The sequence below is a fragment of the Loxodonta africana genome, chromosome 12 (assembly GCF_030014295.1).
Source record: "Loxodonta africana isolate mLoxAfr1 chromosome 12, mLoxAfr1.hap2, whole genome shotgun sequence".
Classification (NCBI taxonomy): Eukaryota; Metazoa; Chordata; class Mammalia; order Proboscidea; family Elephantidae; genus Loxodonta; species Loxodonta africana.
The window spans coordinates 77,110,540-77,138,351 of NC_087353.1; the positions used below are offsets into that span (position 1 = coordinate 77,110,540).

At 41.6% G+C, this 27,812-nt stretch overlaps 1 protein-coding gene across 1 annotated transcript in view; it reads right to left on the reverse strand.

The window, feature by feature from the left end:
- Positions 1 to 27,812, reverse strand: part of DNAH3 (dynein axonemal heavy chain 3) — a 189,675-nt gene that overhangs the window by 136,429 nt on the left and 25,434 nt on the right. The window contains exons 11-18 of the mRNA XM_064294796.1: positions 25,009 to 25,145; positions 21,486 to 21,591; positions 21,117 to 21,295; positions 18,575 to 18,759; positions 16,753 to 16,876; positions 12,686 to 12,839; positions 11,710 to 11,854; positions 4,308 to 4,519 (exon numbers count right to left, since the gene is read on the reverse strand). Coding sequence (XP_064150866.1) covers positions 4,308 to 4,519; positions 11,710 to 11,854; positions 12,686 to 12,839; positions 16,753 to 16,876; positions 18,575 to 18,759; positions 21,117 to 21,295; positions 21,486 to 21,591; positions 25,009 to 25,145 — 1,242 coding nt within the window. The remainder of the gene's footprint in view (positions 1 to 4,307; positions 4,520 to 11,709; positions 11,855 to 12,685; positions 12,840 to 16,752; positions 16,877 to 18,574; positions 18,760 to 21,116; positions 21,296 to 21,485; positions 21,592 to 25,008; positions 25,146 to 27,812) is intronic.

Here is a 27,812-nt window from a genome sequence, read left to right on the forward strand (position 1 = left end):
CAAAGGTGGCAAGACTACATCACACAGACTTTGGACACGTTATCAGGAGGGACCAGTTCCCGGAGAAGGACATCATGCTTGGTAAGGTAGAGGGTTAGTGAAAAAGAGGAAGACCCTCAATGAGATGGGTTGACACGGTGGCTGCAACAATGGGATCAAGCATAAAAAGCATTATGAGGATGGTGCAGGACTGGGCAGTGTTTCATTTTGTTGTTCACAGAGTTGCTATGAGTTGGAACCGACTCAAGGGCACCTAACAACAATGACAAAAACTGCTCAGTTCTGTCTCTGTCCAGCCCCAGAACAATTAAAGAATGTCCAAGCAGGAAGGGACATGAGAGTTGTGTCTCATTCTGTGTTATTTAGCCCTCAGTCCCCAGTGCCTGGCATTTAGTTTGGCATCAGTTAGTATTTGTGGAGTGAATCAGTTAATTCAAATGGCTTCCAATCTAGGGCCTAGGGACACCTGGAGGTCCACAAGGGTAATGGAGATAATAATTAGCATTTATGGAGGGCTTACTATGTAGTTAGTCCCTGAGTGGCCCAAACGGTTAAGCGCTTAACTACTAACCGAAAGACTGGCAGTTCGAACCCATTCAGTGGCAGAAGAAAGGCCTGGTGATCTACTTCCATTGAGATTATAGCCAAGAAAAGCCAACAGAGCGGTTCTACTCTGTAACACACAGGGTCGCCATGAGGCAGAACAGACTCAATGGTGATGGGTTTGGTTTTGTACTATGTGGAGTCATTGTTTCAAGAGTTTTATGCACTTAGTTCATCCTCGCAACACTGTGAGGAAGGTACTAATGTACTATTTTTTCCATTTCACAGATAAGAAAACTTGAGACAAAGAAATCAAGTATCTTGTCCAAGGTCACCCAGCTAATAAATGGCAGAATTAGGACTTGGATCCAATTCTTTCTGATACCAAAGCTTCTTATCCATTATACCCTAGCGTCTCTCACAGGTCTTCCATGTACAGTTGTGTAGGTTATACACTGCACAACTCTAGAAAGTACCAGTCACACTGTAGTCCATAAAAGGAGCATTCCTGAGAGTTGTGCATTGCACAACCTGCACAGCTGTTCCAGTCACCCTGGGTTTTCTCATTTATTCTCCCATATCTGAAAGTGTGGCTTAGAACAACACACTGATTTTCTCTAGGGCTCAATGGCATACCCATGTAAAGCACTGACAGCAGTACTTGGCCCATACTAAGGACTCAAAGATTGGTAGTTTTATTTTTTAAATTACTTTTGTTAACTATGGAGATTAACAAAGCACCTGGCTCTCTAAGTCTAAGAGCCTAGAGCTATGCTGTGCAGTAGGTATCCGCTAGCCTCTGGCTACTGGGCGTGGGAAATGCAGCTGGTCCATGTGCTGTTGTTGTAAAAACACACCATATTTCAAAGACAGTGTGAAACTGTAAAATATCCTTGATATTTTTATATTGATTATATACTGAAATTCATGATAATATTTTGGATATACTGTATTTGGTTAAATAAAATATATTTGTAAAATTAATTTCAGCCGTTTCTTTTACTTTTTTAAATGTGGCTATTGGGAACTTAAAACTTGCCTATGTGGTTTGCATTATATTACTATTGGACGGCACTGTCCTAGAAAGCCAGCTCTGGCACATATCAGTGCGGTTTCTCCCTAGGTTCAAACGTTACCTTGCTGCATCTTGCTTTAAATCACTGTAGCAACCCCATTGCCAATATCAGTAAAGTCTGTTCCCCAAACACAGGAGAACACACTTAATTGATGGTGTTCGCCTTTCTTGCTTAAGTTCTGGAGAATAGCCAAAAATCTCAGCACAGCCCCCCTATAGCCCCGGAAGGTCCATTGTCTAGCCTGGAGAGCTACAGATGGTTCAGCCTTCAGAGGCCCTGCCAGAACCAGCTCCTGGGCAAATGGGTCTCCTGAGTTGGCCATTAGAACAGAGAATGGCTTCCCCATGTTTCAACCCGGGGGACATGGTGCTGTCACTGGTGTGGTCTGTGGTGTGACCTACATGGTCAGCAGAAATGTGCTTTGAGTGGGGACAGGCTCGAGTGTATCAGATGGCCTTTATCCTTTCACACACACCCCACCTCCTGATGACACAAGTGGTAAAGTGCTCGATTACCAACTGAAAGGTTGGCAGCTTTTGAACCCACTCAGAGGAGCCTGGGAAGACAGGCCTGGCAATATTCTTCTGAAAGATCACAGCCTTGAAAACTTTGGTCACAGCAAGGTTCCACTTTGACACACATGGGGTCACCACGAGTTGGAATTGACTCTACAGCCACTAACAACAACAAAACAACAACAGCCCTCCTGCCCCTCTAAATCATCTCCCATAGTTAACTGTTCAGCCCACTGGGCTTCCACTTTAGGGGCTCACTGCTCAGGAACCACTCTTCCCTGTAGTTCACTGCTCCCTACTCTGCCCCTCACTCTGGCCTGATACTTCTCACCCCCTTCTCATACTTCTACGCTGAGTCAAACAGACCTAGATTCCAGTTTCCTCCTCCACTACTTATTAGCCATGTGATATTTACTTAATCTTTCTAAGTCTCAGTTTTTTTATCTGTGAAATGGAGATAAAAATAGTCCCTACTTCACAGGGTTAAGAGGATGAAATGAGAGAATTCAAAAAAGTGCTCAACACAATACCCAGTACATAGTTGGTACTCAAGACACTTTAGCTATTATTATTATTATCTTACTATCACTCTAAGAGGCATTTTTCCCAATCTGTCTATCCAGAGTAATCTAAAAATGAAAATTATGAATGTCTAGCAATGGTTGGGGAGCCCTGGTGGCACAATGGTTAAGAGCTCAGCTGCTAACCAAAAGGTTGGCAATTCGAATCTACCAGCCGCTCCTTGGAAACCCTATGGGGCAGTTTTACTCTGTCCTATAGGGTTCCTGTGAGTTGAAATCGACTCGATGGCAATGGGTTTTTTGGGTATAGAAACGGTTGGGATTTTTAAAGTGTCCATATGTGAGGTGGTGACATAAGCATCATCATGGGAGAAGTGACGGCTTTTTTAACCCACCTGGAATACAATATACATGTCACGGATGAGGACACTTGATAGTGCCATCTCATGGAGGGACCTACCATTACCAGAGGCCCTCTGCCTACCTGGCCACCCTAATCCTACAAACAAGTCAAAGTTCTAGTTAGGCTGGGCTCATAGGGAGAGGCACCCTATGAGCATCAAGGAAGAGCACCTACCCCTGAGCAGATCCCTCTGATGGGACATTTCAAAAATGGAAGTTGATCCAGATGACCTCTGTCTTTCTTTATGTCACCCCGCACTTTCCTTCGGTCTTAGGTCTCAGGGCTTTCTGGGAAATTGGAAGTAATGCCTCCCTACAGAAAAATCTTGTATCTCTCATGCAGCAAGATCTCTGTCTTCCAAGGGAGATCAAAACACTTCTAGCAATGGAGCTAGGAGTTCCACTCCCTTGGAGGTAATATGTGTGCCTTCCGATTTTTTTTTTTTTTTTCCGATTGGGCCCTTCCAGAGAGAATGTCCTCAGTCTTGTTCAAGGTTCCATGAGAGGGAATTCAAGGCCATGTCAGAGCGGAATCTGCCCCATGGAAAGCCAGTCTTTACCTACACATACAGCAGCTTCCTGGTAGAGGACACCTCAAAGCCATTGCTAGCCCTTGAATGTGGCAGCTTTTTCAGAAATACAGTGAGTTTTCTTTTTTCAGCTGAATGTTCACACCACACTTAAAACCCTCAAAAAATCTCAACTATTTTTAGGGGGACTATTTATTATTCTCATTTACAGACTCCAAGGGTTGAAAGAAAAGTACAAAATTATTTCTGAACACTGACTGTTAGCTGATGCAACTCCACACCAAAGTCAGCCCAAGCAGGACTCATCTGGCATTGTTAGCAGTCTCTTTTGTGTATCCCACGTCAAGGAACAAATCAAGGCCCCTCTGCTGTAATTCAATACCCTTGTCACTTTTTGGGACCCTCAGCAGCCATTTGCTTAGGAAAGCAGACAAGGAGACCTTTTGTGGCCACCTGATGGAACAATATTCAAACACCAGGAAAGGAATTCCCAAAGAAAACAGACAACCTGTTTATGTGGACAAGCAGGCAGTTCAATCCATATCCTACCAGTTTTCTTCCTTCAAAGACTATTACCCCCATTACTACTCCCTGAGACTCAATTAACTTCTCCTTTCAGAAAGGTTAGGGACTGTTGACCTGGCAGTGTTCCCTGCCTTTCAAATGGCTACCACAATGCGGTAGAGGCAGAGCCAGCTGGGGGCGGGCAGTGACAAGGACCTGTCGCCAGTGCCGTTCTTTCATTCCTGGGTTGCAGGCGATGCTCAGAATTGGAATGTTCTGCTTGAACTTATCGATCTTGATTTTCACATTCTCTGCTAAGCGCCTGGGTGCTGGCACGTCAGCCAAGGTCTTGGTCAGTTTATATATCGTCCTCCACATAGACCCTATTTCCTCTGCGATTTCCTCAGCATTCAGTAAATAGAGGGGTCCTAAAAGAGAAAAGATGGAGTGAGGGAAGGGTCAGACCATCAAGTAGATGTTAATCATGTGTTCCTCTAACTCCCTGAACTTAGAATTATGCCTATGGTACGGTGTACTGGGGGGCCCTCGTGGCACAGTGGTTAAGCACTCAACTACTAACTGAAAGGTCAGTGGTTCGAACCCACCAGCAGCTCTGCGGGAGAAAGATGTAGTAGTATGCTTCCATAAAGATGTACAGCAGCCTTGGAAATCCTATAGGGCAGTTCTACCATGGCCTATAGGGTTGCCACGAGTCACAATCAGCTCAATGGCAACGGGTAATGGGCATGGTATACTGGAACAACCACAGGGTTTGGAACTGAGTCTGAATCTGAATCCTCCACTTTGGCAGTAATATCTTGGGCATGTTACTGAGCTTTTCTAAGCCTCAATATGATCATCTGCGCTATGGGGCTAATAATGGATATCCTGAAAAGTGATTATAAAAATTAACAGCAATAGCATAACTAAAATACCTAACCTAATGCCTGGCATACAATGGATGTGCAGTTAGAGTATGAATTGTTATTATTAACTGTAGATGCTGTTACAGTAGTATTAAAAGACATTCCACAGATGCAATAAAATATTAACAACTGGGAAATGTGGGTGAATGGCGGATATGGAAGTTCTCTGTATTCTTCTGGAAACTTTTATGTAAGTTTGAAATTATTTAAAAATAGATTATGTGTTCAGAGAAGAGTTAACACCACTACTACTAAAGGTATTTCAAAGCATAGAAAATGATGGAATACTACCTAACTCATTCTATGAAGCCAGCATATCCCTGATACCAAAACCAGGTAAACACACCACAAAAAAATTACAGACCTATATCCCTCATGAACATAGATGCAAAAATCCTCAACAAAATTCTAGCCAATAGAATTCAACAACATATCAAAAAAATAATCCACCACAACCAAGTGGGATTTATACCAGGTATGCAAGGTTGGTTCAATATTAGAAAAACCATTAATGTAATCCACCATATAAATAAAACAAAAGACAAAAACCACATGATCTTATCAATTGATGCAGAAAAGGCATTTGACAAAGTCCAACACCCATTTATGATAAAAACTCTCACCAAAATAGGAATTGAAGGAAAATTCTTCAACATAATAAAGGGCATCTATACAAAGCCAACAGCCAACATCATTCTAAATGGAGAGAGCCTGAAAGCATTTCCCTTGAGAACGGGAACCAGACAATGATGCCCTTTATCACCGCTCTTATTCAACATTGTGCGAGAGGTCCTAGCCAGAGCAATTAGGCTAGACAAAGAAATAAAGGGCATCCAGATGGGCAAGGAAGAAGTAAAATTATCTCTATTTGCAGATGACATGATCTTATACACAGAAAACCCTAAGGAATCCTCCAGAAAACTACTGAAACTAATAGGAGAGTTCGGCAGAGTCTCAGGTTATAAGATAAACATACAAAAATCAGTTGGATTCCTCTACATCAACAAAAAGAACATCGAAGAGGAAATCACCAAATCAATACCATTCACAGTAGCCCCCAAGAAGATAAAATACTTAGGAATAAATCTTACCAAAGATGTAAAAGACCTATACAAAGAACACTACAAAGTACTAGTGCAAGAAACTAAAAGGGACCTACATAAGTGGAAAAACATACCTTGCTCATGGATAGGAAGACTTAACATAGTAAAAATGTCTATTCTACCAAAAGTGCATACAATGCACTTCCGATCCAAATTCCAACAACATTTTTTCATGTGATGGAGAAACAAATCACCAACTTCATATGGAAGGGAAAGAAGCCCTGGATAAGTAAAGCATTACTGAAAGAGAAGAAGAAAGTGGGAGGCCTCACTCTACCTGATTTTAGAACATATCATACAGCCACAGTAGTCAAAACAGCCTGGTACTCGTACAACAGGCACATAGACCAATGGAACAGAATTGAGAACCCAGATATAAATCCATCCACATATGAGCAGCTGATATTTGACAAAGGCCCAGTGTCACTTAATTGGGGAAAAGATAGTCTTTTTAACAAATGGTGCTGGCATAACTAGATATCCATTTGCAAAAAAATGAAACAGGACCCATACCTCACACCATGCACAAAAACTAACTTCAAGTGGATCAAAAACCTAAACATAATGACTAAAACGATAAAGATCATGGAAGAAAAAATAGGGACAACCTTAGGAGCCCTAGTACAAGGCATAAACAGAATACGAAACATTACTAAAAATGACAAAGAAACCAGATAACTGGGAGCTTCTAAAAATCAAACACCTATGCTCATCTAAAGACTTCACCAAAAGAGTAAAAAGACCACCTACAGATTGGGAAAAAATTTTCAGCTGACATCTCCAACCAGCGCCTGATCTCTAAAATCTATATGATTCTGTTCAAACTCAACCACGAAAAGACAAACAACCCAATTAAAAATTGGGCAAAGGACATGAACACACACTTCACTAAAGAAGACATTCAGGCAGCTAAAAGATACATGAGAAAATGCTCTCGATCATTAGCCGTTAGAGAAATGCAAATTAAAACTACGATGAGATTCCACCTCACTCCAACAAGGCTGGCCTTAACCCAAAAGCACAAAATAATAAATGTTGGAGAGGCTGCGGAGAGATTGGAACTCTTATACACTGCTGGTGGGAACGTAAAACGGTACAACCACTTTGGAAATCTATCTGGCGTTTTCTTAAAAAGTTAGAAGTAGAACTACCATACAACCCAGAAATCCCACTCCTCGCAATATATCCTAGAGAAATGAGAGCCTTTACATGAATAGATATATGCACACCCATGTTTATTGCAGCACTGTTTACAAAGGCAAAAAGTTGGAAGCAACCAAGGTGTTCATCAACAGATGAATGGATAAATAAATTGTGGTATATTCACACAGTGGAATACTACGCACCAAGAAAGAACAGTGATGAATCTGTGAAACATTTCATAACATGGAGGAACCTGGAAGGCATTATGCTGAGTGAAATTAGTCAGATGCAAAAGGATAAATATTGTATAAGACCACTATTATAAGATCTTGAGAAACAGTTTAAACTGAGAACACATTCTTTTGTGGTTACGAGAGGGGGGACGGAGAGAGGGTGGGAGAGGGCTATTCACTGATTAGATAGTAGATAAGAACTACTTTAGGTGAAGGGAAGGACAACACTCAATACAGGGAAGGTCAGCTCAACTGGACTGGACCAAAAGCAAAGAAGTTTCCAGGATAAACTGAATGCTTCAAAGGTCAGCGGAGCAAGGGCGGGGGTTTGGGGACTATGGCTTCAGAGGACATCTAAGTCAATTGGCAAAATAAATTCTATTATGAAAACATTCTGCATCCCACTTTGAAGTGTGGCTTCTGGGGTCTTAAATGCCAACAAGTGGCCATCTAAGATGCATCAATTGGTCTCAACCCACCTGGATCAAAGGAGAATGAAGAACACCAAGGTCACAAGATAATTATGAGCCCAAGAGACAGAAAGGGCCACATGAACTAGAGACTTACATCATCCTGAAACCAGAAGAAATAGATGGTGCCCGGCCACAACCGATGAGTGCCCTGATAGGGAGCACAACAGAGAACCCCTGAGGGAGCAGGAGAACAGTGGGATGCAGACTCCAAATTCTCATAAAAAGACTAGACTTAATGGTCTGACTGAGACTGGAAGAATCCCGGGGGTCATGGTCCCCAAACCTTCTGTTGGCCCAGGACAGGAACCATTCCCGAAGACAACTCATCAGACATGGAAGGGACTAGACAATGGGTTGGAGAGAGATGCTGATGAAGAGTGAGCTACTTGTATCAGGTGGACACTTGAGACTGTGTGGGCATCTCCTGTCTGGAGGGGAGATGGGAGGGTAGAGAGGGTTAGATACTGGCAAAACGGTCACGAAAGCAGAGACTGGAAGGAGGGAGCGGGCTGACTCATTAAAAAAAAAAACAAAAAATTTTTTTTTGTTTTTTGAGAGTAAATGGGAGTATGTAGTAAGGTGTCTATAAGTTTATATGTGAGAGACTGACTTGATTTGTAAAATTTTACTTAAAGCACAATAAAAATTATTAAAAAAATAGACTATGTGAAAAACAAAGAGTGATGCCTCATTTAAAATAAAATAAAATTAAAAAAGTACTCCAAAACCTTAATTTCCTTCTCTTCCTTTTCTCTTATAGGGAACATTTAGATTTGAGTTTCACGTTCAGCCAGAATCTTTTTATTTTTTTTTATTGTACTTTAGATGAAGGTTTACAGAACAAACTATTTTCTCATTAAACAGTTAATACATATATTGCTTTATGACATTGGTTAACAACCCCACAACATGTCAACACTTTCCATTTTCGACCTTGGGTTCCCTATTACAAGCTTTCCTGCCCCCTTCTGACTTCTATTCTTTGCCCCAGGGCTGGTGTGCCCCTTCAGTCTCATTTTGTTTTACGGGTCCCTCCAATCTTTCAGCCAAAATCTTTCCATGCTGCTGCTTCCTTTTGGATAGCTCAAATTTGTATTAAATCTTGCATCATGATGTTGCTAATTTACTAAAAAATATTTTTCTTTCAGGGTTTCCAAAACTAAATACAGCTTCATTAATTCAACATGCTTCATCAACCTAACATTTTTGTTGAGCAATCAAAAAATCAAAATTAAAAAAGAGAAGAAAAGAGAGTGCCTTCCACGAGCCAGAAACTATTGTAGGTGCTGGACTAGAGTGGAAGAGACCTAAAAGGGAACTGAGTAGCCTCTGCTTGGAAGGATTTGACTGCATTATCACGGCGATTTCACAAGTGGGAAGAATAAATTCAGTAAGGCTCTTGAGACAGAGGCACAAAAGAGCAAAATGACTTGCCCAGGCTACTTGCAATCAGCAGGGTAAAAGGAGACAGTCTTTCTCAGCCTGGAGCAATTTCTCCCAGGTGAAGACTGTCTGGAGATAGACTAGGATGACTATGCCTACAAGAAGGAAATACTTGGGATAATTTTGGAATTTTAGGGACCGCTGTTTGAAATGAAGGCATGAATCTCTTTATTCACATACCTAACCTCATAACTCTGAGTAAAGACCATACACTAGAACTCGAATTCTGACCTTAAAAGATAAGACAAAACCACAAAACCAAACCCAGTGCCGCCAAGTTGATTCTGACTCATAGAGACCCTATAGGACAGAGTAGAACTGCCCCATAGAGTTTCCAAGGAGTGCCTGGTGGATTTGAACTGCCGACCCTTTGGTTCGCAGCTGTAGCACTTAACCACTACGCCACCAGGGTTTCCAAAGATGAGACAAGAGGTGGTAATTTTTGCAGTAGCTACGTGGATACAGTTAACTCAGTCTATATTCCATACGGTGGTTGGAGGAAATAACAGGTGAGGTTCTGTTCAGCTCTGACATTCTAGAGTTCTAAAAAATATTGCCAACGGCATTCCTTAAGGTCATACTCTTCAGCCCCAAGGATGTAAATGAAGAAGAATGTCTAGGCAAACACGGCATTGTGAGGCCATGCCTTTAACTGCATCTGCCTTTCTTAATTCCCCACTAAATGATCAAAGGGGAAACCTCCATCTCTACTAGAGACTGGAGAAGGATGTCAACCAAATGTGAGTCACTAGAATTTCTGTAGGATATCACAGTGGTTTTCAAACTTTAGCATGCATCAGAACTGCTGACAGGATTTATTAAAACATATTTCCAGGCCCCACCCTCAGAGTTTCCGATTCAGTAGGTCTGTATATGAGTTAAAAAATACATAAACATTTTTATAAATGCAATATTCATGTCTAATTAAAAAGACTTGGTAAATTATAAATAGTTCCTTAACACCACAAAAATTCTTAGTTCAAACAACAAAGCATCATGTTTAAAGGTGATCCTATAGAAGCATTCCATTAAAATCAGGACAATGAGGGTGTTCATTATTATCACTACAGTATTACATTTATTATGGAAGTGCTAGCCAACATGGTTAGAAAAGAAAATGATAAAACAGGCATAAATATTATAAATTAAGAAGGTAAAATATTCTAATTGCATAGATATGATTGAGTACTTGGAAAAATTAAGAGCATCAACTGAAATGTTATGAAAACTAAAAAATTATTTGAAGAAGGGAGTTTAGTAACACTCCAGTAGAAAAAAATTAGAGCTCACGAGAAGAGACTTTTATAAAACAAGGAATCCATTTGTCCAATGAACATTCAACTTCAGTGGTAATTAAAGGAAAGGATTTTTTTAAGATTAAAAACGAGGTATCATTTTAAACATCAAACTAGCAAAAAAGTTTTAAAAGGTACTGATTCCCAAGATATTTAAGGGTGTCGGGAATGGACATGCTTACACTGCTAGAAGAAGAATAAATTAAAACATAATTTGTCTGGAAGTCAATAGCAATAAAAAAAGCATTTTATAAAACCCTAATAATTTTCATCACATACCCTTTGATCCAGCCATTTCACTTTTAGGAATTCATCCTAAGGAAACAGTCATAGTTGTGTCCAAAAAACTGGCCACAAAGATGTTCATCACAGTTGTGTTCATTATACTGAAGCTAATTATACTGAAGTTCATTATAAACAAGCTCAGGATCTCTGAGTTTGTCTGCTCTTACAAAATCAATGTATTCAAGTTAATTGCTTTTCCCCCAACAGGCTTGTCACTTCTCTTGTTCTTATGCCAGTGATGGCAACATTCACCAAATTGCCTGAGCCAACCATCTGGAAATCTCCCTAGGTTCTTCCTTCTTTCTCATAGCCTCCTACCCACATCAGATCAATCATTAAGTCCCATTGATTCTACCTCCTTAATACTCTCTAGACTCCAGAGTCTAGAGTAGAGGAGATAGTTTTACAGATGTTTACAGGATCGGTGTCTCTCTTAAAGCAGCACAATAGTGGCACTGTTAACTTTATCCTTCCATAATTTGCCTCTCAGAGTCACTGTCTAATTTATGGTTCTCTAGGTTGTTCTATTTTACCTTGGCAATAGGTCTGGCTCTTTGATCCCTACCTTCCATAACTATCACATCAGAAAATTTTGACTGGGCCTGCCTTAATCCAGAGTGTCCAAATCTGAAAAAGCCCACCCAGAATCTGAAGTCCAAACCTTATTTCAGAACTGGCTGGGGGTCCCCATTCTGCTCTAGTGAGACCACAGCATACCATTCATCCACTCCTCTGATTTGGTGCTGAACTCATAGGCCGTCACCCACAGCTGCTCGTAAGGCACTTTGTTGGTCATCACGGTTTGCAGAAGCGGGAAGGTACTCTTCTCTTTTTCCAACAGCTCCTCCTCCTTATTGATCAACTGAAGGGCAAAAAGGGATGCTGATTATTGAGTGGGCGGTTCTCCTGAACCCTGAAAGCCACTGTGACAAATTTTTCAGTACCTCGTAAATCAAGTAGAGGAAGATGCTAAGCACATCTAGAAAGCAAGAGATGGAAATAAGGCATGAACTCAAGCAAGCAGATGCCTCTGTGATCTCAGAGGGCCAAGGCAGCTGCGATCTAACTGGTTGAAGCTCTTGGATAATGTGCTACTTGTTGCATCACCTTTGCTCCCATGGTACCATATTCATATCTCCATTTTCATGCGTTTCATTTGTACTTTAGCTGTTTACGTGATGTCTTCTTACACTGATTTGCCTCAAAGGTTAGAATTTTAATAGTTAAAGAACTTACTATCTGAACTTTGGGGGAAGTTACTTAACTTCTCTAAGAGTATTTCCTTACTTTAAATGAAGATAAATAAAGATACAGATGATATAGCTATACATATAAAGTGCCTATTTTAGCGTTTAATAAATGGGGATAATAACGTCTATCCCAAAGGCTTGTTATGGGCATCGAGATATCGCATACGAAGCCTTCTGTACATTGCCCAGCACACAGTAAATGTTCACTATATGTGAGCAATTACTCTACTTCAATTTCTCCTCTGTGTACTCAGTGACTAACAAAAAACCTGGTATAATATAGGGGCACGATAAAGGTTAGTTGAAGGAACCAGTAAAAGAGCTGGTCAATCAATCAACCAGTGCTATCCACCTGACAAGTTCTGTCAGGAACATATGACAGCAAGGACCAGAACCATTAAATCTAATACAGAGTCACAAATCCTTATCCCAAGACTCCAAACCTCAAATTCCACCAGCGCCTGTTCCAGGTTCTTTGATATCTCGTTAAGCTTTTCAACGTTGTTCTTCATCTCTTCTGTGGTCATCACTTCACGCTTCCTAAAAGCTTCCAGTTCCTTGTTGTAGCCCTCAAGCTTTGACTCAAATTCTGAGCACCTTATAGCAAAGAGAGCACAGTCACATTTGAACTTGCCATTTTGTACATTTTCAAAATATAAGCATTGCTCACCCGTATTCAAGCCTGGGAGAATCTCATCTTCTGGGACCTGCAGATTATGTGTATATATGTGTGTGTGTGTGTGTGTATATATATTTAAATTGCTAACTGCAGAAAAATACGATGATAAAAGAAGTTGAAAAATAATTTTAACAACCTATAGTCCCAACTCCCAGGGCTGGCTACTGTGAACCTATTGGTGATTAAACATTCCCAGATGTTTTCTTGTATACGTAAATATATATAAGGTATGTATGATGTATACACATATTATTTATTTATCCATCTATTAAATATTAGATATTTAGTATTGAGTGCCTAATACGTTCTAGGAATTACTCTAGGTATCAGGTGTGGAGTACACTGTTAAGCTCCTACCCTCATGGAGCTTGTATTTTATTGGGGGGAGACCCAGACAATAAACATGCATGGGTGGATGGATGAATGGGTGGATGGGTGCATGGATGGATGAATGGATAGATCCATAGATAGATAAAGATGAAATGAGACAAGATATTTAATATAATTTGATAAGTGCTCTGAAGAAAACAGAGCAGGGCAGAGTGACTAGTGTATGAAAGTAGAAGCCTACTTTATCTAGACTCATCAGAAAAGACCTTCCTAGAGATTTATCTACTTCATCCATATTATCAAGGAAGCAAGTTTCAAATCCACTTCTCTCTTTTCCTAGCGAGGTAGAATAACATAGCGTTATGTGCACAGGCTCTGGAGTCAAACAGCCTGGGTTCAAATTTTCCTTCTGTCACTTACTAGCTATGTGACCTTGGGCAAGTGACTTAACCTCTCTATACCTCAGATACGTACAGATACAGATAAAGTTCCTACTTTAGTATTTAATAAGTATTAATGTGTAGTATTTAATATTCTTACTAAGGTAACATACACAAATTTCTTATAAATAAGACTGGTACATATTTAATAAGGTAACATATAAAATTCTTAGAACTGAGCCTGGTATGTAGTAATCACTATATAAGTATTCACTCTCATTCATTAGAACGTAAACTCTACAAACGCAATTTTTGTCTCTTTTATTCCTTGTTTTATCTCCAGCACTTTAGAAGAGTAAGGGAAATTTGCCATTTAGAACAGCTAGTTTTTTTTTTTTTACTATCCCATAAAGTTTAATATACAACATGGTCATTATTTTGTAAGTATTCTGCTATGGTAGTTTTATTGCTCTTTTTTTCCTTAAAAGTACTTAGGAAGAGTTAATTTTCAGGTCCACCACTGTCTGTCAGTGGCTTGCATGTTACTGAGATGCTGGAGGCTATGCACTGATATTTCAAGTACCAGCAGGGTCACCCGTGGTAGACCGGTTTCAGCAGAGCTTCCAGACTAAGACAGACTAGGAAGAAAGGCCTAGTGATATACTTCTGAAAATTAGCCAATGAAAACCTTATGGATCACAACATAACACTGCCTTATTCACTTGCTTGAACATGTCACCAGGAGGGATCAATCACTGGAGGAGGACATCACATTTGGTGAAGCAGAGGGCCAATGAGGGCAAAGGAGACCCTCAGTGAGATGAATTGGCACAACAGCAACAATGATGGACTCAAATATCCTGGTGATGACGAGGATGACACAGGACCAGGCAACATTTCGTTCTGCTATACATAAGGTCACCATCAGTTGAAATCAACTCGACAGCAGCTATCTGTCAACTGAATTTTCAAGTAGTTTTATTTGGGTTTTATTACAAATTGGATTGTGTGGTAAGCAGCCTCTAAGATGGCACCCAATGATCCATGCCTCCTGGACCTACTGACTCACTTTTAATAAAAAGAATATGGCAAACATGTTAGGATGTCACTTCCAAGATTAGGTTATATAGAAAGGCTGTGACTTCTGCCTTGTTCACTGTCTCTCAGCCTCTCCTTCCCTGAGGCTGACAGCCTGCAAGAGACTGAATTCCACTAACAATCCTGTGAGTGAGAATGAAAGATCCAGGAAAAAAAAAAGGTTAAGTTTCTCAGAGAGGAACAAAATTGTTTTCACAGAAGATGAATGAATAAATGAATACTGTTTATGCCTCCTCATACAGGGTTGTTCTCCAGACTGATGTAAAATAATGGGCAGGAGGCTCAAAGATTCACCAGAGAGGGCTGCACCAGGGCTGCAGGTCTCTCCTCTCTGAGGCTTTTCTAGAGCTGCTCCTCTGCTGGCCCCTGCGGTTATGAGCTCAGGAACTGGTGGATCAGATCAAGCCGAGCGTTCTCCTAGTCACCCCTTGTGCCTCTTAACTTCAATAGCACTACTGTCTCTCATTAGTCTCTCTCCAGCTTACAGTAGGGTTACGATCTAAAAGCATGCTTTCAGCATGGTGGTTTGGATGTTAAGAAGCGCTTTTTTCTCAAAGGAAGTATTGTTACAAGGGAGAAGGAAGCTGACAGTTTTGAATGCCTGTTATGTCCTGGATGGAACCTAGGTACAATCTCAGATCCTCTTATCTCATTCTTGACCTCAGTAAGGTAGTCACTATTGTTAACCCATTTTCTAGATGAGGAAACTGAGGCTTAAAAAAGATTAAGATCCCCTATAGGGTCGCTATGAGTCAAAATCAACTCCCCGGCAGTGGGTTTGGGTTTTTTGGGTTTTAACCTACATATATAATGATTCTGCTTCTTGATTAACCATCAAAAATCAGTTCTACCCATCAAGCTAAGTTCTGAATCCTGGGAACAGTATTGTTTTTGTTAGTTGCAATTAAGTGGATTCTGACTTATGACAACTCCAAGTGTGCAAGGTAGAACGGCTCCATAGGGTTTTCAAGGCTGTGAACTTTTTGAAGCAAGTCACCAGGCCTGTCTTCCAAGGCACCTCTGGGTGGGTTCGAGCCTCCAACCAGTGCTTAACCATTTGCGCCACCCAGGGGCTCCTAGAACAGTATACGCGTGTGTGCAATTTTTTTCTTTTTGCTGGGCAGCAGACCTGGGCCACATTTTGGGGGTAGCAACCAAATGGGTTTACCCTTCAGCCCAAACCCCCAAATGCAGCTATTTCTCAATGCAGTTAATTTCAACAAGAGGTTTGAAGAGAAGTATCTTGTATGGAAATCCTGGCTTTCACCTGCCTTCTTCCTTTCTCAAGAATATTTCCAGGGATTACGGCAGCTAAAGTTGGGCAGTGGGAATTTCGTGCGTGATAAGGACAGGGTGTGGATCTGCAGTTCATAAACAAAGTGGTATGTGCGTGTGTCTTTACTATGTACATGGCACCTGGCCCATGTCACCTGGCACTGCCTGATTTATTTACCTGCCAACACACATACATGTCTAGAATAGAGCACAGCATGTAGTAAAAAATCCATTATAAATACTGGTGGGATTGACAAATAATGAATGAATAAGTGATTACAGCCACATTAGCGTTAAACAAGACCAGCTGCAAAGTAGGCAATTTCTCAGCCTCCTGCCACGCCCTTGTTATTCCTGCCTTCCGTGATCTCCAATGTAAGGCTGACAATTTTGCTATCATTACTTATTGCAGAGGCCATTACATGCCACTATCTTTGCCTTTTGTTTCTGCACAGCCAGATTGCAACTATTTAAGGCAGAAAGGGAAGATATTGGCAGAGATTACTACAAAGAAGCAGGCTTAAAGAGAACATCCCTCAGTGGGAAACAAAAGGAAATTCCTTCCCAACCAACTGTCTTCAACCATAACCCACATGTTGCCTGGGGTGTGGATGGGGCAAGGGTAGGAGGAGGGTGGGGGTAGGGGTGGGATAGGGAGGGGTGAGGGGCTCTAGACAGAACCAGGAACGTGCAGCAGGGGTTATGAAGCCAGGCCTTATTTCCAAAGCAACCCCAGACTTCCCCATACCTTTTAATCAAGTCCATCTCTGCCTGATCCCTCTTGTTAAAGAGCAGGTTTCGGCTGTTTTCAAAGATATCTTCAATCTGATCTGGCCAGAGGAACAGAGTGCTGTTCAACTTGATATCCTCTTCTGCAAAACACAGACAGTCTGCTCTAGGGCACTGCTCAGCATAGGTCCAGCAGAATAAGAGGTCAATAGAAGTAGGTATGGGGATGGCAATGAATGGACAGTGGAGCGGGGCAGGGGGCACTTTTCTGAATGACTAGTTTAGTTCCCCCAGCCCATTATGAAGGAATGAGAGCCAATATTTACTGAGCACTTACTAAGGGCCAGACTAGAAGGTAGGTGGTATTACCATCCCTGTTTTTACAGATGGTAAACACAGAGGTTAAGCCAAGTGGTCAAGCTCCCTCTGTGTTTTGGATATAGCCGTGTTCCCCAACCAAAAAAAAACATGTGTTGGAATCTTAACCCCTATACCTGTGGATGTGATCCTGTTTGGGATTAGGGGATTCTTATGTAAAAAAAAAAAAAAAAAAAAAAATTTATGGTAATGAAAACATATTAGTGTAGGGTGTGTCCTGAACCTAATCATTCTGAGTTATAAAAACAGCAGATTTCACACATGGCCTAGCACATGCTGGGAAGACAGATGCCATGTGAGGATCCCCGTGAACCAAGGAATGCCTAGAGCTACCGACAAGGGAGGAAGCAACAAGGAAAGAATAAGCTGAGACCCTGATTTGGACTTTCTGGCTCCAGAACCGTAAGAAAAAATAAATTTCCATTCTCTAAAGCCGCCCACTTGTGGTATTTGTGTTACAGCAGCACTAGGTAACTAAGACACACTGTTAGAAGGTGGCAGAGCCAAATTCGAATCCAGGTTTAACCAAGTCCAAAGTCTAAGCTCTTAACCACTCTGCTTTATCACCTAGGTCTGAGAAGAGTCAGCACCTGGATTGAAGTTTGGGTTTTGCTCTACACTCAAACCATTTCATCTTGTCTGGGTCTCAGTTCCTCCTTTGGTTAAATGGAGGCAATATCAATGCCTGATGCTCCACTCATCTTATGGTTCTGGCCAATTAAAATGCTCCGGGTTCCACCCATACACTTGGGAACTTAGAGGGCAGAAACCACATTGAGTCCAGTGTGTGTGTACACATGGTCGAGGGCACAGCTCATGAACGTGAGTGTGGATGGTTAGGGGATCATTTTTCACTCCCAGTCCCCATCTCTTCCTCCTATGGCTGCTCTCCTCCCACCTCCAATTATGAACATCAGGTAATTAACAGGTATTTCCAGATGGGAAAGGCTCTGAAACTTGGCTTCTGGAGAGCGTATCAGCTTTTCCTTCAGTACCTGGTCCCGGTTACAATCTCTAATTTAGTCCAATAACCCTCCAGGGGCCCAGGCCATTTCTTTTCTTTTAAGATATGTAGGAGTATGAAGAAAAATGCTCTGGCCTCTTAAAAGGTGAGGCTGTATTAAGATTACAGATGAGTGCAATCCATCCATTTATAAAGTGCATTCTGCGTTTGGAAGTGGCTTTTCCAAGAACTCCAGGCACGAGATGCCAAGAGAGGCATCTAAGAACCAGAAGCCAAGTCTCTAGATAGTTCCTCTTTTTGTCTAATAAAGTTCCCTTTGTTTGATTCAAATTCCTGTGGGTAAGAGTGTGAACTCATAGTGCCTCTAACATATGGACCCACTTAAAAAGCAGCTCTCCTGCTATTCAGTGGTAGGCTTGTATAACTCTCCTTCCCCTGCCTCTCTGTCCATAAAAATATAAATATACATTTGCATATAAATGTGTAGCATTGGACGTACGGGGCAAGTCTGCATAGTCCAGCAAAAACTCTAGCCGTTCACTTGCATCTCTAAGTTGCCTCCTGAGTCTGAATACGGTGACGTCGCTGGATTTCTTTAAGAATTCAATGAGGAATACCAGCTCCTCAGTGTTGGCGGGAATCTCACTGACTTTGTCTGCGATGGCACTGTACTGATTACAAATGCTACAGAGAAAAAATGGCTATTGTCATCATCATCATCATCGTCACTACCACCACCACCATCATCATCTAAAATAACTTTCTTGTAAGAACCCATCATGCTGAACAGACATGATTCCTATTTAGAGACCAGAACAATGGCTTCCAACTTTTCTCCATCTGCAAATCCTTGATGGATGCTATTCACATGCATATCACCCATACCACAGCCATTGCCTTCAAGTTGTTTCTGACTCATTGTGGCCCTATAGGACAGAATAGAACTACCTCATAGGGTTTCCAAGGCTGTAAATCTTTACGGGAGCAGACTGCCACATCTTTCTTCCACAGGGCAGCTGGTGGATTCGAACCACTGACCTTTTTGTTAGCAACCAAGTGCTTAACCACTGCGCCACCAAGGCTTCTATGCACATCGTATGCCAGTAATAACAGTAGTAATATAGTCCAGGAACCCTATGGGGTAGTTCTACTCTATCACGTGGGGTCACTATGAGTTGGAATCAACTCAACAGCACCCAACAACAACAGCAAGGAAATTACATATTTATTTTGATTAGCATGGATGCAATGACTAAATAAAGCACCTTGTTGCTTTGATTTGGCAAGGAAAAAATGGGCTGGTGCTTAAGAAAAATAATATAATTCCTCAAATTTTCCAAAGGAAGTGTCCCAGTAGTGTGAAGGCTGAAAACCTTTTATTGTCAAAGTCCTAAAACCTCATTCTATAGATGAAGAAACTGAAGATCAGAGAGATAAAGTGACTTGTCAGGGTCCATACAGATAGTCAATGGAAGAACTTGGATTCAAAACCAAGTCTTCTGGCTCCAAGGCCAGGAATCTCAGTACGTCATCTCTCAGTGAGAAAGATGAGTGTGGGGGTTGAGAGCATGGCCTCTGGGGGTCAGAATAAGCTAGGTTAAACCCTAGATATGCCACTTGCTAACCTCTCTGAGTCTGTTTCTTCACTGACACAGTGGAGAGAATAAAGCCAACCTCTTATGGTTGTTATGAAGAACTGATTAATTAGATCTCTTATATTCAGAGTGTTTACATGGTGCACGGACTATAACATGTGTTGGATAAGTGGTAGCCATTATTATCTTTGGAGTCCCTGGGTACTGCAGACCATTAATGCATCTGGCATTGAACCATAAGGTTGAAGGTTCAAGTCCACCCAGAGGTGTCTTGGAAGAAAGGCCTAGCAATCGATCTACTTCTGAAAAATCTGCTACTGAAAACCTATGGAGCACAGTACTATTCTGACACAACCCAAATGGGGTGGCCATAAGTCAGAATGGACTTGACAGCAACTGGTTTTATTATTATCATTAATTTGCTGATGATTTTCCGATACTCATTTTGTAAACCTTACAGTACTATAAAATGTTACAATAGTGTATATGAATAGTACGATGTTGTTTGGTGCCGTGGAGTTGATTTTCGATAGCAACCCCATGTGACAGAGTAGCACAACCCCCATAGGGTTTTCTTGGCTGTAATCTTTATGGGAGGAGATTGCCAGGTCTTTCTCTCACAGAGCTGCTTGATGGGCTCAAACTGCTGACCCGTCAGTTGGCAGCCAAGCACTCAAACACTGTCCCACCAGGGCTCCTGAATAATACCTATACACAATACACAACAGTAATAGTGATCATTATTATTAAATAATCTTAGTCTATACTTTAAAGTGAGAAAGAGAATTAGGATAACAAGGATTAGCCATTTTGTAACATTCAAATAGAGACGCTGGAGCAGACAGTTGCTATCTTTGCCTCTCAGAGCCCATTCTCTCTCCTGGTAACAACACCCTATGCTTTCTTGGGGAATCACCACCCCCCCATTCATGTGGTTTTTATAGGGCTGACACCCCACCACGGTGATGGGAACACCACCCAGATCTGAGCCATCTTCATGGCCACAGCAATTGGTTGATGGTTACACAAATGACCCAAGTCAGCATGATGTCATTCAGGCCAAGGCTTTTGAGAGACTGTTGGAAAAAGATAACCTCTCTCACCCTGCTCACAGGAACATGGAAGATATAAGCCTGGACTGCTGAAGAGAGCTTCTCAGAGAACAGAGCCAACACAGAGGAAAGCAGAGCAGAGAGAGAGATGGCACCCTTGTTGCAGTATTGAGTCTGGACCTAGCACGTAGAGGTTAGCAACTTCTGAACTTTTCAATATGTGAACTCCATATTCCTTTTTTGGCTTAAGCCAGTCTGAGTTGAGTTTCTAATCAAAAATATAGACATTTATCAGTAAAAATGAAGACCTAACATAGAGCTTCAGATCAAACAGCACAATTGCCAGACCGTGCGTGCCAAATAGCGCTATTTCTCTAAACAGAATAAACAATACCTGGTGTTGGTGTCCCGGTTTACATCCACTTGGAATTGAATCAGCCGGTCTTTAAGGTTTTGGGCTCGCTCACAGAGATCATAATTTAGGGTCATGGTATCAAGGCAGAACATGGCCAAAGGCACAGTGATGTGCATGGATGCAATTTCATTTCTCAGCTTTTTAATTTCACTGATCCTCTGTAGAAAGGAGCACATTCAGTAGCTTAGTTTGCCTGAGCCTCTATCCACTCATCCTCCTTCCTACCCCAGCAGAGGCTAGTCCAATGTCCAGCACAGTATGTATATTAGCCAAGCAAGCACTGGTTACTGATTGGGCTGTCTGTAGGACAGGCCACCAAAGCATGAAACGTGGAGTGGCATCTCCTACCTTCACAAAATCCTCAATTTCATGGTTTTCTTTCAGGAATGCAGTGATGTTTTGTTCTGCCATGTTATCCAATAAATCATCATATTTCTTGTATACATTTAAGTACCTTCCATATTGAAGAGCACAAAATCAAACACACAAATACAGGTCACCAAATCAGATTAGTCAGAGTGGAAAACAGAGCAATAAAATCTTAAAAATGAACCCAATGGGAGTGACTGTTAATGGGTATGTGGTCTTTTTTTGGTTGGGGTTGGGGAGAAAGAGGGGTGATGAAAATGTTCTGAAATTAGGTAATGGTATGGTTGTAAATGGAAACCCTGGTGGCTTGGCTGTTAACCAAAAGGTCACCAGTTCAAATCTACCAGGCACTCCTTGGAAACCCTATGAGGCAGTTCTTCTCTGTCATACAGGGTTGCTATGAGTCAGAATCGTCTCAGTGACAACGGGTTTTGTTTTGTTTTTTTGGTTTATGGTTGTACATGGGTCCCTGGTGGCTTGGCAGCTAACCAAAAGGTTGGCCGTTCAAACCCACCAGCTGCTCCTTGGAAACCCTATGAGGCAGTTCTACTCTGTCCTATACAGTTGCTATGAATCAGAATCGACTCGATGGCAACAGGTTTGGTTTTTTTTGGACGGTTGTACATCCTCGTGAATATACTAAAAGTCAATGAGTTGTATCCTTTAAAATGGTGAGTTTTGTGATACATGAATTGTGTTGTTGTTGTTGTTAATTGACATTAGTTACGGACTGCTACTCAAGGCAAACCCATGTGTTACAGAGTAGAACTGCTCTATAGGGTTTTCTTGGCTGAAATCTGTACAGAAGCAGATCGCCAGACCTGTCTTCCACAGTAGGAGCCCCTGGATGGTGCAAATCATTAAGCACTAGTCAAACCCACCCACAGGCACCTCGGACGACAGGACTGGTGATCTGCTCCTGAAAGGTCACAGCCTTGAAAACTCTATGGAGCAATTCTACTTGGCACACATGGGGCCACCATGAGTCGGAACTGACTAGATGGCAACTAACAACCACAACAACAATCTTCTGCAGTACCACTATTTCAAAGGTTAGAATCTTTGATATTTAGTGAAAATGCTAATTAGCACATCATTGGATTATTGTAAAACTTAACTGTAATAATGTATAGAAAGCAATTAATACTATCCCTGACATACAGTTAATGTGCAATAAACATTAGTTCCCATCCCTCCTTTCAGCTCTAAAATTCTATGTCTAAATTTTAAGACAAAAACTGGAATTGATGAACCTAAAACCTATTAAGTGAAATTAGGTTTGTCTTTGTTATCAGAAAAACCAAAAGCCAAACCCAGTGCCATCGAGTCAATTCCGACTCATAGCGACCCTATAGGAAAGGGTAGAACTGCCCCATAGAGTTTCCAAGGAGCACCTGGCAGATTCAAACTGCAGACCCTTTGGTTAGCAGCCGTAGCACTTAACCACTACGCCACCAGGGTTTCCTTTGTTATCAGATCACACAAAAATGGCTAGATAGATTTTTCCCATAATTGGAGGATGTGTTCAGAATGATCTGACTTAAAATAACTTTGAATTAAAATAAAGAGGATGTGGAGTAAGCAGAATTAACTTTGTGGGGACTCAGTGAACACTCCTAAGAGTTGGCCAACACTTTAGAGTCTCTGAAACTGAGGTAAAGGAGAAGCAAATGGAACTGTCAACTCAAACAAACTGTATAAGACCCCACAGACAGAGAAAGCAATAGTTTCTAATAGAAGTCCCCAAATCAAATTCACAAGGGCAGGTGTTCCAAATCTGAGGCCATGATTTTCAGACCAGGTTAGCAGTACTTCTCAAATGGGGGTGATTCTGCCCCTAGGGATACGTTTTGTCCATGTCTGGAGGCATTTGTGATTTTCACAACTGGGAGGGGAGGGTGTTTGTTATTACTGAGATCTAGTGTACTAGACCAAAAAAGAATCGATGCCTTTGAGTTATGGCGTTGGTTAAGAATACTGAATATACCATGTACTGCCAGAAGAATGAACAAATGTCTTGGAAGAAGTACAGTCAGAATGCTCCTTAGAAGCAAGGATGACTAGACTTCGTCTCACGTACTTTGGACATGTTATTAGAAGGGACCAGCCCCTAGAGAAGGACGTCATGTTTGGTAAAGTGAGGATCAGTGAAAAAGAGGAAGATCCTCAACAAGATGGATTGACACAGTGACTGTAGCAATGGGCTCAAACATGGCAATGATTGTGCGCATGGTGCAGGACCAGGCAGGGTTTCATTCCATTGTACATAGGGTCGCTATGAGTTGGAACTGACTCAACGGCACCAAACAACAATAACAATGTACTGAGGCCAGGGATGTTCTTAAATCGTACAATGCACAGGACAGCCCTCTACAGCAAAGAATTTTCCAGTCCAAAATGTCAATAGTGCTAAATGTTGAGAAATTCTGGGTTAGGGTGACCATATACCTTAGTTTCCCTGGGACAATCCAGGTTTACACTTCTTGTCCCATGGTAGTTATTAATAGTGCCTCTTTCACTCTCAGTGTCCTTGTTTGGAAGCCACATTATACGGTCACCCTAAACTATGTACATGTAGCAATGAGTATATGTATGTGAGCAACTGTGAACCATTCCACAGTATGATGATTGAAGAGCATGCACTCAGACGACCGGTCTGCAATCCCTTTTATTCAATTCCTAAACCCAAAAAGCTCTGAAAACAAGCAAGTTTCTTCAAAATTCATTTGATAGCAAAACCTGGCCTAAAACTGATATGGGGCTATGTATGTGAATATTCATAGGTTTAACTGCAGAAATATCAATATGTTTGATTAAGGGGTGCTGCCCCAAACCCCTCTGAAGCTGTCAAATAATATTTGATGGACACATTATGTTACATTTCTAAAACCCAAAAGTGTCTAAATGCAAGACCCATCTGACCTGAAGATTTCAGATCATGAGGTGGACTTGTAATTGAATTTGAATCCTAGCTCTCCTACTTAATTGTTATGTAAAAAAACAAAAACAAAAACAAAAAACCTGTTGCTGTCAAGTTGATTCCAACTCATAACAACCCTATAGGACAGAGCAGAACTGCCCCATAGAGATTCCAAGGAGTGTCTGGTGGATTCAAACTGCTGGCCTTTTGGTTAGCAGCCCTAGCACTCAACCACTATGCCACCAGGGAAACCAGTGCTATAGATGCTAACCAAAAGGTCAGCAGTTCGAATCCACCAGGTGCTTCTTGGCAACTCTATGGGGCAATTCTGCTCTGTCCTATAGGGTCGCTATGAATTGGAATCAACTCAACGGCAATTTTTTTTTTTTTTAATCTGTAAAATGGGAAAAAATAATCATTGTCTGGATTACTTATCTTTCCAGTGCTGGCTATTTTTATTATTATGTATGTTTCTCAGGGCATGTGGGAGTGGGGATTGTTTATTTAACGACAGTTAAGAGCTTTACACCAATGCCAAAAGGCTAACTAATAGGTAACAAACTTACAGCTGAACCAACTTACTTGTAAGGGCCAACTTGGTTTTTCTGAAATACCTCAAAAGTTTGATCCACAAAATCAGAAACCAATTTTTCTTCAGAATTCACAGTCCCAAGAGTCAGGTTATATCCTTTCAGCTCTGGGAACAGGAGAGATTCCACCTAAAGAGTAGAAAACATTTTTTTTGGTTGTCACAGAGAGAGGGAGATAGCACCAAAACTCCAAATCTCCAGCAACGGACTCATTTCCAGGGACTCCAGTTGCATTTTTACTGTATTTCCTCTCGGGTAGCACTGGAATCACTATGCTGGTCCCTCTACCTCTTTTCTCCCTCTGCTCCCCTTGCCTGGATCACTTATCTTTCAAATCCTTGCTCCTCTCAAGTCTCACATCCTTAGAGAGTTCCCCTGGGCCCCCAATGTGTATTATGTTTCCCCATTAAAAGCTCGGCACTCAAAACAATGATAATTAAACGATTGTGTAATGAGGTAGGTGTTCAATGCTTGTCTTCCCAGCTACAGTATAAATACCACAAGGGCCTGGATTGCATTTGACTTCTTCATTATTGTGTTCCCAGGCCTACCTAGTAAGAGCTTGGCACATAGTGGGTGCTCAATAAATAGTCACTAAAAAGATTATAGTGGTACCCCTTCCGCCCCACCACCCACTATCCCTTTCTGTTGAAAAGTTACTAGAGTCATGGCTTCTAATTCTGACTCTGCCACTAAGTGACTGTGTGATCTTGGGTAAGTTCCTTCTCCACTGGACCTCGGTTTTTTCATCTGTAAAAGGGAGAGATGTACAAGATTCTCCTCTCAGCTTAAGGGGAAAAAAAGTCCTGGCTTTATGATTATGAGGGACCATGGGTATCTCTTCTGAGAAATGAAATTCTCCAACCATTATTTTTTTAAATAATTCATGTTTTTGTTGTTGAAAATATACACAGCATACCATATACCAATTCAGTGACACTAGTTACATTCTTCAAGTTGTGCAACCATTGTCACCCTCCTTTTCCAGACTGTTCCTTCCCCATTAACAGACACTCACTAAGCTTCCTATCTAACCTTTCAATTTGCTATTGTCAATTTTTTCCCATACAGATGGAACTGTCCAGCCCCTTATTGGCACACATGTCCTCATTTACACCACTCATGCAGGCTATGGCAGAGTCCCAGCTGGGAGCCTGTTGCCTTCCACAGCCCACTCTGCTAAGAAAGTTTTTAGTGATCAGGCTCAGACCTTCAGAGTCCTTTACTGAGTTACACGTGTTAAACACCTTTGATGAAAATGCACCAATTTAGAAAAGGAGGAAGGCAAGTGCAAATGATCTTTAGCCAATCCAAAGGTTTTTAACTCAGCGGAGAAGCAACTTCTTTGCTGTGGCCGTGTTGGGGATAGTGGTTGAGAGCAAGGAGGTCGAGGGGCTGGCATTGGTCAATCTCATGTCAATGAAATGGTTTGTTGTTGTTGTTGGGTGCCCATTGAGTTGATTTCAACTCACAGCAACCTCACGTGACAGAGTAGAGCTGCCCCAGAGGGTTTCCTAGGCTGTAATCTTTACGGAAGCAGATTCACCAGATCTTTCTCCCACAGAGCCATTGGTTGGGTTCGAACCACCTGCCTTTCAGTTTGCAGTTGAGTGCTTAACCGTCACACCACCAGGGCTCCTGATGAAATGGTATAGGGCAGTACAGGTGCATCCAAGCTAGGCGACGGATCAAATGTGAGTGGGATAATAGGTTGTCTCTTGGGAAGAAGTTTTCCATCTACAGAGGAAGAGATGCCTCCTGTTGCCCGTTAAATGTGGCCAGTTCTCCCATGCCCTGTAGTGCACTAGTGGAATTACACCAAATTGCTCTGTCCAGGTAAGTAAGTGTGGCTTTCTGACCCCAGAACCCTTGGTTTAATCATCACCATGCTCACATCTGCATATTTCCTTGGCTTTGGCATTCCTTGGCACTCTGAGCAAGAAAATTCTCCCATCAGGAGAGAGAGAGGCCCTAGCAGCAGCCCCTTTCCACAGTGACATATTTTTTCTGATTACAAAAGTAATACACCAACATGGCCTCTAATGCTTATTTAAATGCTGCTCATCGTATTCTTAGTTTTATAAGCCCCTTCCCTTAATTCAAAGAGCCCTGGAGACACAGTGGTTAAGCACTTGCCAGCTAACCAAAAGGTCAATGGTTCGAACTCAACCAGTAGCTCCACAAAATAAAGACCTGATGATCTGCTCCTGTAAAGATTATGCCAAGAAAACCCTATGGGGCAGTTCTACTGTGTCTTAAAGTGTCACTATGAGTGCAAATCTATTGATGGCAATGGGTTTTTTTTTTTTTTTTTGGTCCCCTATGCCACCCAGTTCATTTTATTACTGCTTCTCATTCACCTCTTTTCAGTCAGTATCAGAAAATAAGGCAGGATGGTAGAGGGTGTCCATATGTTGTTGTTACAACCCTCTTATTAGATATTCAACTGGAGGAACTGTTCTTTTAGATTTCACTACCAATTTAGAGATAAAACAGTCTGAGGAGCTTGGAAAGGGAGCCAGTGCTGTGGGCAAGACCAGATGGAGAACTCCGAGCCTGTGTTGTTTCTTCTCACAGTCTGGTAAAGTCGCTGGCATTCACTTGGGCTCAGTTTTCATACCTGGTACAAATTGGGACCTGTGACTATGTTTTCTTGGCATTGTTGTTAGGTGCCATCAAGTCAGTTCTGACTCACAGCGACCCTATGTACAGCATTTCGAGCGACCAGATCTAGTACCAACCCCTGCAGCCACTTGAGCCTGGGGCTCTCCCAACCCAGCTGCTTTCAAACACTGC